General features: G+C 34.6%; 1 protein-coding gene across 4 annotated transcripts; it reads right to left on the bottom strand.

The window, feature by feature from the left end:
* Positions 1–358: 358 nt before the first annotated feature.
* LOC121798977 lies at positions 359–5607 on the bottom strand. Of its 4 annotated transcripts, XM_042198266.1 has the most exons (6): positions 5179–5607; positions 5040–5091; positions 4364–4452; positions 2233–4230; positions 1248–1431; positions 359–1072 (listed from the first exon to the last, which is right to left on the bottom strand). In XM_042198266.1, exons 2-6 carry the CDS (start codon positions 5086–5088, stop codon positions 480–482), a joined length of 2913 nt encoding a protein of 970 aa, XP_042054200.1. In that variant the 5' UTR covers positions 5089–5091; positions 5179–5607; the 3' UTR covers positions 359–479. The 4 variants fall into 4 exon arrangements, with proteins under 4 accessions (XP_042054200.1, XP_042054198.1, XP_042054201.1 ...); XM_042198264.1 differs by having other exon boundaries at positions 5040–5607; XM_042198267.1 differs by having other exon boundaries at positions 1248–1422; positions 5040–5607.
* Between the last annotated feature and the right edge of the window lie 7606 nt (positions 5608–13213).

Genomic DNA, 13213 nt, shown 5'->3' with positions numbered 1-13213 from the left:
AACCTATATTACAGTCCTCACACCTCTTAGTTATAAAACTACAATCCCTTAAACTACATTTGCATATAGTTAATTTGTTTTACAAAAAAAACTTTTTATTCAATTTATAAAATTATATAGTCAAAATAAAATAAAATTAGACAGTTGAGGTGTTTAGGAGTTGGTTATGGGCATCTTGAAATGTTGTGGATGCACCCACTAAATATAATAAAAGTGAAATAAAATATTTATTGGCTCAAGCATATAAAAATAGTGTGAAAAATAAAAGTTATATCATATGCAATGAGACTAAAAGCAAAATTGAATCTACAAACATGCATTGCTATGTAATGAGATGAAACACAGACGCAGTGAAGACTTAATTAATCACTTGTAAGTTTAGATTAAATATGAGATTTATTCTCAATTCTTGTACCACAAGCTTTTCATCTACCTATGTTATCAACTATTCTATTCCAGTTCAGTTGAAAAGCTAACCATTAGTTACATATAACCTCAGTTATCATCTCATCTATCAACAGTCTCTCGATTTCATTACCTAATATCTCAATTTCTGCTCTACATTCTGACCGCAGCATATCTCTATCAAGTTCTCCGTCACCGCTGATGTAGTCTTGGTTGATCAATCTCTCAAGATCATCTTGAACCCCCTGCCATTGCAGATTCGACCCCGACACTTTTGGCGTCACCCAGGGGCACAGGTTCACGCGCTTCTGGAAAATCTCCATCACTGATGAATTTATTTCGTCGAAGAGCAACCTTCTTTCCCACCTCAATCCGGTTGTCTCATCATGACTGTATTTCTTCTCAAGCTTGTCGAACAAATTAGGGTCTAATGGGCTATTTGAGGAGTGCCACGGCGTCCTTAAAATGTGAAAGTAGGATTCTTCAAGACCAGACTCTATCAGCACATCTAAAGCATAACAAGTTCTCCAGTTGTCAGCTGCTAAGAGGTCACCTTCAGAAACTACTGGAGATGGTTGCCCTTCTTCTTCCTCGATGGGAACAAGTGCGGATGTCTCAGCATATGTGCCCGACTCCAACTTGAGGAGCTTCAGTTGCATTCGGAGTTCTACACCAGAGGGCAAGAATAAACAATTGACAAGATTATCATTGTTGAAATCAGGAATCAAGGAGAATGAAAAAGTTCAACAGCATAAAGAATTATAACAGAAATGCTTATGGGATCAACCATGGAGGGCTATGCTTTAGTAATTATGTTAACAGCCAGTGAAGGGATTTCATACCATGAAGTTCAGCACTGACTCTCTCAAAACATTCAGAAGATGGCGTATCTTCACCACAAGGGACCTCGAGGACTGAAACTGGACTAGGATGGTGTGCTTCCTTGGAGCTCGCAGAAGAATCTGGGTCGGCTCCAGGGCACTGCAAGTGAGGACATCCTTGATCAGGCAATTCCTTCTGCAGCTCCTGAAAACAGAAGATTGATTACGTACATACCAAAGCACAAAGCACCTGAGGTTCAATTCATAGGGCCTACTCCAGATCTTAAATAGTGGATTATACTCATGTCACACGAGGTGCATCACACAATGAAAACATTAGTTGTCTACCTTTTAAAGATATTTATGCATTATAAACATAAGTAGAAGCCATCTTAACCATAAAGGCTTTTAACCAGAAGGAAAGTTGTAAACAAATTTTGGTGAAGAGCCTTCTCTACAAATGAATTATCAACTTGTAACAAGAGAGCAATCACCATCAGCAGGTAATTAAGCAATGCATATCCAAAAGGCATAATGAAGTAGCCAAATCAGCATAATTTGAAGAAAGCCTTTATTAGTTGTGCAGTTGTGCTAGCTCTAGATTCACTTTCACTTATTCAATGTAAAGCAGCAGAGGGAATACAATGAACCTGGTGAACAGAATTCATATGCTTGAGGGAACAGACAAGGCTAACCAACAAAAATCAAGTAAAGCAAACATATTTATATCTCGATTCTCGAGTTGAGGATGAAAGCAAATATGCACTCTAACTATCTTCCTTGCTAATTAACGAAAACAACTGTAAATAATTAAAAGTATCATGCACAAGAAGGCATGCCTCTGTACACACACACACACAAAAAGCTATACGTGATAGTGTAAAGAAAGCAGGGGAATTCTACATTCCAAATAAAAGTAGGATTAACAGATATGAAGCACCCTATAACAGTTGAAGTATGCTATAGGGTGAAGAAAGAAACTTGAGTTTCAAGGTCAAGACCAAACCTGGAGACAAGAGCCCTCTTGGTTATGATCAGCAACTTTGTTACTTGCTATAGTTGAAAGTGACTGCTCTGGAAGAATCTCAGAAGATTTTGAAGACATATTGGTGCTATCAGGATCCGAAATCATCATTACATCAACCACAGGGACTTCATAATTATCTGCCTTTTCAGCCATTGGAAAGATGGGCTGTTGTTCAGATGATAAGTCCTTGGTGTTTGGTTCCAACAGAATCTCAATGTTGGCTCCTGAAGAAGAGTCCATCTCATTAGCAAATATGTGTTGACAGGAACGAGATGACTTGATCCTGGATTGTGAATCATTAGCTGAATAATTTTCTCCGTGACTCAGATTTCCCCTTTCAACCTTACTTCTGCTACGACGTACAGAATTACTATGCATCAGGCCTTTGTCTTCAGCCAACTTATTATGATTTAGGCTTCTGTGGCTTCTCCCTCTCCCACCAGTGGGTGGAGGAAGTGACCTAGACCTAGAGGAGTTTCTGCATATTTCATCTTTCCATCCATCCCTACTGCTGATACCTAAAGGAACATCCAAAGTAGCAGTTCCATTGTTACCAAATTCTTTACTTGCTCGGCCAGGACTCATCTTAACATTTGATTGGCAGTGCCCAGTTTCCCTATTGGGCAAAGCAAGCATTTCCCCTAATGTGTTTCCCCTACTCATCATTTCCAAATCTTGATATTTGTGAGTCATCTTCCATCTCTCAGAAAGTCGCTTCTTTGCTTCTGTATTTACAGGTGATTCACCCGAATAAGAAGATGGATATCTGTACATGCTACTAACATCAAAGGATCTTCTAGAAGCAAATATAAACACATCAGACTCACTATCAGAATCACTTTCATTGGCATCGTATGAGCTCTCATCTCCCACATAACCTCCCACATATCCGCTGTACACAGTAGATTTGGCACCTGCATTCTCATCGTAGCCATCTCTCATCCTCATGGTAATTTCTCTGGCTATTTGTCTAGCTTCTTTCGACGTGGACATTGATAATCCTGCATTATGAGATGAGTCTTTCCTTCTCCATGACACCATTTCAGCACTACCAACATTTGAGTATTCCTTGATTTTCTTGGATCCAGTCTTATAACTGTGTGAAAGATCTGGTGACAACAAAGATGTGCCAGCATTCTGAATTTTCCCAAGGTTTGGCTTCAAAACAACAATCCTAGTAGGAATAATATTTTTGTCTTTCGTCTCTTCCACTTGAATCCCTGTTGAACTGCGAACTCTATGGCGACTGTGTGGTTCAAGAAGAAGACCATCTTCACGTTTCAGGTGAGAAGCATCACGAGGCTTATTAGAAGTATCTCTCTCAGATCTCCATGCTTTGGCTTTACTTTCAAACTTCTCTGAATTAGATGGCTTTAAGACTGCTATATGACTGCCAAACGAATTGCCAGGATCAGCTTGTAGATCATGCAAATGCTGCACAAATAAGGAATCTGACTGACCAAGAAACTTCAGCAGTAAGTCCTTGTTGGAGTCCAGCATCTCAAGAGTGTCGTTGAGCTCTTTCGAACCTTGAAAATTTTCAACTGTGGAAAGACGCTTTGCATCCATAAATTTCTGCCGAATCAGTTCCATCTCAGGTTTTGTAAGAATTGAGTGTTCACCCCATCTTGAAGAATACTGGCGATTAACAACATGGGATGCTTCTAAATCTTCATAGACATCCTTGAATTCTGGCTGATCTATTGGGCTTCTCCGCTCTGATTGGCTATCATAATGTTGGCTACTTCTTTGTTTGTTAGTTGAAACGTTTTTCTGTTGGTAGTTCTCCGGGAACTTCTTTTGTTGTCTATAAGCATGCCGAGGGGATGGAAGCCCTTCAAGACCCATTAATCTAGCAATAACACTTGGTGATCTTTTCTTGGATTCAACATCTTTTGACATCTCTTCTGCTAGCAACTTCTTCATTGGGATCCCTGTTCCTCTTCCTAAGTTGCTCTGCCCCAGCTCAAGCATGAACTGTAGATGCCAAATTTAAAAGTATATCAAATTTTGAAACTGCTGAAGAATTGGAGAATATTAAATATGTCACAAAATTGAAAATTATATTTCTAAATACAAATAGTAGAAATAGAACTTCATTATCACAGACCATTTCATCCCTGTTGCTCCCATCAATATAAGAATGAGAATCTGAAGACAATCTTGGAACAGTTTTCTGCTTTGAAATAGGCCAAATACCTGGGCAAAAGCTCAAAAAGTAATGGTAAGATTCATGAAAGTAGAACGATACAAATTGTAATCAGAAATATCTCCCTTGACCCTTGCTCCAAACTCTAGAAAGAAGGAAAAAAGATAAATTCAAGACTGCTAATCACCGTGACGGCCACAAAAGATGCAGTCAACTGAGTTTGTGCATCAGACAAACACCTCGATAATTGTAAGAAAATGGACCATTCATAAAATGGAAAAGCAATATGAAAATGGCATTATCTACAGATAAACAGTTATACCTGGAATTAAGGAGAGATATAAGAAAATTCAAAAGCAATGCCAATGCTTAGAAAGCAGCTACTTATTAAGAAGTTAGTAGGAATTTTGTAATGGTCACTCCAAAACACTATTTCTAGCAATTAAACCCATCATAAATAGAAAATCAAAAGAGGACAAAATTATGATAACACCAATAAAGAAAAGTTCTTTTTCATCCACAGCCAACAAAACTAGCTTTAGTAAAGCATGAGCAAGGCTAATTGGAGCATAATTGTGTTCCCGCACTCTGACTCTCAACAAACAGGGATGAGAATTGAGATTATAAAAAATATTACCTTCAATGCCGGAAGCACTTTTGGTTTTCCTGTGTCGAGCTCTCTCCATTTTCTATTTCAAAATGTGAAAGTAAGACGACAGCAGCAGCGAAAAGGTAAAAAGAAGAGGAAAATGAAGAGTGAATTTATTTTGAATTACAATAATTAAGGCCTTTGGGTTTCTTTTTTCTAAAAAAGAAGGCGAAGTTTGCGAGTGAGAAATCAGAGCGGAATTATCGCAAAAAAGCACGACGCCACCATCGCCACATACAACCTAGCCAAAGCCAATGATGCTCAGCTCATTTCGAGGAGAAAGAGTTGAAAGATAAGGAAAATCCAATCGGAGTAGATCCTGTTAACATTCTAGAGAGGGAAAGGAAAGGCCGTGTGTGTATACGGAATTAAGATAGTTATCGATAGAGGAAGAGACGGGTAGGAAGAAATAAAGAAAAAGCGGTACGTGAAGTGAATAGATGCAGAGAGAAGACAGCCGGACATTAATGACGGGAGTGTGTGTGTGTGTGTGTGTGTGTGAAAGGATTTGTAATTTTGAAATGAAAGAGAGAGAGAGAAGGGTGAAGCACTTGACTCCACCATATGTGGGCTGCAATTTTAGGTAGGTTGACACACGGGCGGGAGGGATTGGTGCTATCTATACGTGGACGAATAATAAATTTCCACGTAATATATATTTATTGTTTATGTCGATCTGATTGTATATGTATTGTTTTTATTTCTAAGATAAATTTATATTGCAATAATATCCGTTAATTTAGTTCCATTTCTATAATACCCTTGAATTTCATGACTAATTTTTCCTTTATGGAGTATATAATTTTGAATAATTTTAAAATAAAAGTTCATAAATATCGTTATTTTCAACTTTGCTGTCCATATAGCATCTTAGAGTATTCATAATTTATGATCTCTGTAGTGAATTGGTTCTTATTCGTGGGCTTACACATTTAACTACTATTTTTTTATTTTCTTCATTAACTAAGAGACAATACATGTAACAATCCATTCAATCTCTTAACTATTTATGGGTCACACTATTTCATTCTTTAGTTTTAAAACACAATTAATAAGAAAACATTTTATTAATAATAATCCATTAAAAAATCAAAAAAATTACATTACCAACTCCTAAAGATAAAAAAATTACATAATTAAAATTCTAAAAAATTAAAAACCATAAAAATTACTCTTACGACGACAGCGGCAGTGGCATATTCAAATGAGACAGAGGATGAGCTCAATTGTTTGGTAATGTGTTACTCGTTGTGACTGTGTCATACAGAAAGTGTCAGCAGTTATAGCGGCGTTATTTCCATTAAAGAAATTTAAGTATGAATGAGTATTTATAAATGATTTTGGAATGAATGGGGATTAGAAAAATGAAAAATTAAAGAGAATAAGGGAAAAGGTAATGAACGATAATAATTGGAGAAGTTGGAAAATTTTACTAATATTAATTTTTTCTCGATTTAAAAAAAATCAAAATCAAAATCAAATTTTAAATTGCTAAAACAACACCCACTTGTCCCTGAGTGGGCGCGTCACTGCACCACCAGGGAGCGCTACGTCGCCCCGGCGCGTCATCCCATCAGATAGGGCTAAGCCCTCTGTCAAGGGACGCCCCTCCCGATGGAATGTTATGTTAGATAAACTAGAGTAAGATTTATAAAATTGGCAATATAAATATCACGTTTTACACTTTGCACAATTGTAAAAACTCATTAGATATTTATATTAATGACATATATTCATTACTAGACATTCTCTACACTAACCACTCTCATTTTCAATCTATTATGGCATTATATAGAACTGTGAATTAAGATAATAGATGTAAAAAACTACATTGCAATTTTTATTGAAGTAAGTTCAATAATGAGAAAAAATTATAGTAATACTAAATGTATAATAGTACTAGATTTACATAATGTAAATTTCTGTTAATCTTTATTACTAATATTTGTATAGAGTGTTCAATCATGTATAAATTTGTATTTATATTATTTACCCTTTTATTAATTTTATATTTTGATCTACATTAAATAGTTAACATTCAAATATGTTAAATTTGAACATGTATCATTAATCGGGCACGGTCGAAGCATCAAGTACGCACCAAAATTTGAATTCGATTGGCATTTATTATTTTTGGTGAAGTTAGTTTTACCATTAGTGTTTTTAGTTCGTAATAAAGATCATGTATATTAAAATTTCGACTAAGTTTTATTTATTAGGGTATCCCCAATCGATGGCATAGTTTAATATGCAATTGAGAACAAATCAAAATATACATTACTCAAATCTGATCAGACCTTTTTGTGTTTATAGTTGCATATTCTATAGTTAGTTTTATCTCTAGGCCATTTAATTCTTTCCGCTTGTTAGAAAAAATAGGGAACTCAAAATTTCCAAAGACCGGTCGACATTACAAAATTGATATGAGTTCATCATTTTATTTTCATTTGCATACCCCTTAGTGGCAAAAAAAATCATCAATTTTACTTACTATTGAATATAGTACTGTTTATTATGTGGTGCGTGGTGTGCTAGTTACTGTTGAATATAGTACTGTTTATTATAATTGAAAAATATTGTGGTAGAAGTTTGAATTTTACTATATCCTATCGCGAATTGAATAATGAAGTACATAATAAACCCACACGTTGGAGCTGAAAATTAACAACTGTCAGGCTAATTTGTCTCAGGAAGAAAATGGAAACTTGATTCCTTGAACTATGATTGATATGATTTAATAATGCATCAATTGAATTGGAGTAATATTTATGATAGAGAAAAGTAAAGTTGGGTATATGTGTTATGAAGATTGAACTATGACAGTAGTATGCAGAGTATTATTTTTTATCCATCCACACAATAGTAGTAGTATGTTTTTCTTAACTATCATGAATGGCCCATTTATTAAAAACAAAATATTTTATCATGCGCACAACTAATTTATAGTAGTACAAGATTTTACACACGTGTAATCAAATATAACCGTAAATATTCAATTGCACATAAAATTTAAGAGTTGTGATCAATGTCGAACCAATCTTAAAGACCGAACTAGAGAACAAATTAGGACCATCCATCTTCTTAATCTTGTGGTTAGGATTAATTTACCATTATTTTATTATTTTATCCCTAAAAAACTTGTTGAAGGGTATTTTGGGAACTCAATTTATTAACAAACATAAAATACTAAATACGTGTTTCCTCAATTTTTCTCTCAATTCTTCAATCGCCGATCTCTTATTCAATCTTCATGATCTCCTTCTCGCAATTTCCTTCATCTTCATCGATCTCCTTCTCGCAATCACCTTCAATCTTCATCGATCTTCATCACCGGACAATTGTGTTGCCTCAATTCACGATCGCCGGATAATGGCCTCAATCGCGATCTGCTTCAATCGCGATTTGTCTCAGTTTTCACGATCTTCTAAATCTCATCCATGGAGAATTCCACACGTGAAATTCATCAGCTTCTTGATGTAGTAGGAACGACACCGACAAATTATGCGGTGGATGCGGAGCTTCGATCTCGATCCGCCGCCAGAGGATTTGCCTCCGCCGGTGAAGTAGTACTACACCGGCGGCATCAACGGTGGGATTTGGTGAATTCCTTTAGAATTTTGCTATCTCTTTCTCTGAAATGCTAGGTCTTTTGTTTGAAATCCTGATTTAGTTTTTTCAATTCTAAATTCTAGCCAAATTGGATGTTATTTTGATACTGGTAAGTTTTTAGCCTGAATTCTGAAATCCTAGCCAATTCTAGCCAATTTCTAATTTTGAATCCTAGCCAATTATGGCCAATTCTGAATCTGATATATGTTTTTAACATTGATGAACAATCTCTTGTTGAACCTTGTTGGTGGTTATTTTTTCGATTTTTTATGTTTGTTGTATAAACAAATCTATAATGAAGTAACAGTTAGGCTGAATGAAGTAATCCGCAGGTTGAATGAAGTAACGTGAACTTAACTGTGTTGTATGCATAAGTTTGTGTATAGCATTAGTTAATATGAACTAAATATCTAGTTGAATGAATTAATAACATGTTCAATGAACAAATGTCGGTTAATATGAAATGATAATATAAAGTGTATTGTATGCATAAGTACGTGATCGGTTGTACTTATGATTAACTAAATTACCTTTTTAAATGAAGTAATAACATGGATGAATGAACTTAAATTATGGTTGAAAGATTACTTTTGTTGTTATTGTTGTGGTGGATGAGGCTAGTAGGAATGATTTGCAAGCACATTTTTAGAATGTCGCTCAGCTTATTGAGGGCAATATTGATCAAATACGTACATTTAAATATATCATTGTTGAATGGAAAAAGAAGTACTTTGCGAGGGGGCTGTGTTGTCTGTAAGTGACGAGAGAAAGACGATTTAGAATTTCTATGGCTTGAAAGATGATTTAGAATTTCTATGGTTCGCAAGTCCTAGTGAAATAAAAGTCCATCCTCCTGATGTCGTCAGCACCAAGGTTTGCAGTAGTCGAAAAGTTTACGCCTTGAGAAAGAAATAAAGGATATATCCAAGCAAAGTCGTAAATGTGCCAAACGGCGAGGTTGGTCAGCGTGATTCAAGAATTGTGAGAAGAAGAAGTGCTTATTTCCTTATAGTAAATTATTTCATTCCAGTAGGTTTCGTACTTCATTCCAGTAGTTATTTACTTCATTCTTATTGTTTATTACTTCATTACACTTTGAATTTAAATTTATTTAAATATTTGGCAAACTTTAAATCAAATAGACTGCGTGAACTTTGAATTGTTTCATTAATGAAATTTTTATTCTTTATTATAACGTATTCATAAGTCAAGACTGAACCTACCTATTATTCATCCCAGTAGGTTCATTACTTCATTGCAGTAGTTTATTACTTCATTATAGTAGTTTATTATTGTGCGTGAACTAAAACCGTTTTAATTTTCTCTAAAATAGTCAACTATTCATACAGTAGGTGAAAGTTGTAAACCTCGCCATCCTCACTATATAAATCCCATAACCAATGCAAACTCTCCATCATAAAAAAGGAAAAAACACAAACTTGTCCAATACAAGAAATCATCCAAAATTGACACACAAGCACATCTCAATGGGTTGAGCCGTGATTCTGGGCACCACCCATTTGTTAGGAGTGGGGACGGATTGCACAAATGTTTTCATCAGCATATCACTGTGCCTCAACTACATCTCCCGAAACTCTTCATCTCGCTCCACAAATTTGATTTCTCACCCCGCTGTGAGTTGGAGGACCCTAGCGTTTTCTTCACCTATATACAAGAAACACATAACAATAATTCAACATTTGAAACATAGTTTATATTACATCATTAAAATAGTTTAGAACTTCATGATTTAGGTTCTTTAGTTCATTAAAAGTATAATTCACAGCTAAATATACGTACAAAACATGTCAGTTTATATTACTTCATTCCATGAGGTTATTACTTCATCAAATAGCTGAATTGGTTCATTCAACTGTTATTTCTTCACAAAATATGCATACAACACAATTACTTCATCCTATGAACACTACTTCATCAAATAGGTTAGTTAGTTCATTCAATGCTATTTCATAGCTAAATATGCATACAACACAGTTAATAAAATTTATACGAACATTTGACGAACTTTCCTTGCGATTTGATTTCCACAAAGCAATGTCTCCAAATTATGAAGTAATAAATCAAATTAAGAAGATGCAGATTAGTTTTTGCCACATAATTCGAATGAGTCCAGAAATGAACTAGAAGCACACATTAACAATCAAGCACCAAACTAATAGCCTCATCAAATGAAGTTGCCTTGTGAAATGAAGTAATATCCTCATGAAATAAACTAAATCGATTTACGCAGCCACATTTTTTTATACATTTTCTCTCAAATATCAAAAGTATTGTGAAGTAATCGATTTATATTACTTCATTACGTGAGGTTATACCTTCATCAAATAGGTTATTTAGTTCATTCATGTTTAATTATTCACAAAATATACGTATAATACAGTTAAGTTGTTCATACAATACAGTTAATAAAATTCATAAAACACAGTTAACTTCATTCCATGAATTTACTACTTCATAACAACTATAGTATCACTTCATTTTTACCTTCTAGTGGAGTGATTTGACTTGCAATATTTGCTTCCGACCGACCAGCAGAGGAACTTTCCTCGGGATTTGCTTTCTCGACCAGTTGTGATTTGGCCACCTGCCTATGAGTATATTTGAAGCTTATGTTGACCTTCCTCCACTCTGCTTGATAAACTCATAAGACAAAAATCATAAACCAATTTACAAATAGATGAAGTAAATTAAAATTTCGAACTATGCAAAGCTTCAAAACAGTGTATACCTGATGCAGACGAGTTGAGTGTTTGAGTCATTTTTGAATCGTCATCGGATTTGAACTCGTCGGCTGTAGATATCGAACTCGGTGGCTGTAGATGTTGAACTCGGCGAATCGAGATGCTGAATCATTGGTGAAATCGATTTCAACTGATGAAATCGATTGGAGTGAGATGAATCGGCTGGAGATTTGGAGATTACTGAGATGAAGATGTTGAATCGATTTCAACTGTCATGAAGATGTTGAATCGATTACTGAGATGAAGATGCAGAATCGATTTCAGTTGATGATGAATCGATTGGAGTGAGATGAATCGGCTGACCTGAGATGAATCGATTTGGAGATTTGGAGAAGAAGAAGTAGCGCAGGAGCAGAGGAGAGAATGTGAAATGAGTAAAATTTTAGGATGGGTTTAACCCTAAATTTTTTACCTCCAATGTGAAATGACATAAATACCCCCGCATTGAAGTAAATTATGTATGTAATGAACTACAAAAAATAACCCTTAATTATCTAATCTAATATATCAAATTTTAGATCTAAGGGCCCAAATTTGGTCTCTAGTTCGGTCTTTAAGATTGGATTTGTGAATAATGGGACTCTAAAATTTAATGCCTACGTACATGTATATATATATATCCATGTATACATCCACGTTTTCAATTTTAAATTTATAAGTTCACAATAACAAGTGTAAAAGAGAATACATATGCAACTTAAATCGGATACCGCTATTGGTCACCTCACCACATAGTGTCCATAAACAATAAATTCGGATCGGTCACGATAAAGAATTTATAATCATTAAGTACCTGCACACTAGCATATCAAATTTAACAATATTACTAATCAGTATTTAAGTTATTGCAACGTGATGTGCGATCCCTTTTTCAATGAAATTAAATGAAACTATTTATTTGATTTGATGCTTTCAACATGAAATCTCAAACACTTTCTAATTTCTGTCACACATCAGATTTAACAATTTAAGAATCTTCTTAAGACAAGTGGAGTATTATTCAATACTAAAAAAATGACCAGTAAAGATAAATCATCCTCCTACTGGCCTTTTCTGTCATGATTAGAGGCCAAATTTTTACACCAAGAAAAGAAAACCAATGCCAAATGTAAGTTATTTGATTAATCCTAAAAAAGAAATAGAATTGAAAATGAAGTTAATTATAAGATCAACTCGATGAATCAGAAAAAAGCTAAGGAGCATTATGTGGCATAGCAGAGGGTCAGAATAGCCACCCTAAATAGTCAATAAGTGATGTAGTAAAATAGTGTGGATTAACATTAAATAAATAGGATTAATTAAAAGGATAGATATGTTTACCTGACGAACTTTGACTTAAACAGCAATCATAGTAAAAGAGAAAGGTTAAAGTTAATTGTCCAAATAAAGTGATAAGAGTAGGTCCAAACCTACCTGCATTACTTTAATTGATATTGATATAATTACCGTGAAAATGCCACCTTAACCAACCGATTGGTATATCATAAAACACACCAAATTTTCCTCCAATTAACATATTGAATATTCTAAATTATTTTAGATGCGTATGTATAAATCTTAAAAAGTAGTAGTAATTGATAACTCAAAACATACTCTCACTATATTTTAATAGAGGAACATATTATAATTTGGATGTAAAATATCAATAATTTTTTACTCAAATTGTAATTTCATTGTTACAATTATAGATCAAAACGTTGCATAATCAACCTTCCAATGGCGTGCAAATCAAGTCACATTTACGTAACTAAGAAATTATTAGTGGTGTTCAACTTTTAGTTTATCATTGAT

The sequence above is a fragment of the Salvia splendens genome, chromosome 4, assembly GCF_004379255.2.
Source record: "Salvia splendens isolate huo1 chromosome 4, SspV2, whole genome shotgun sequence".
Taxonomy (NCBI): Eukaryota; Viridiplantae; Streptophyta; class Magnoliopsida; order Lamiales; family Lamiaceae; genus Salvia; species Salvia splendens.
The sequence above is the reverse complement of the archived record's forward strand: the minus strand, read 5'-3'. Positions and strand labels throughout refer to the sequence as shown.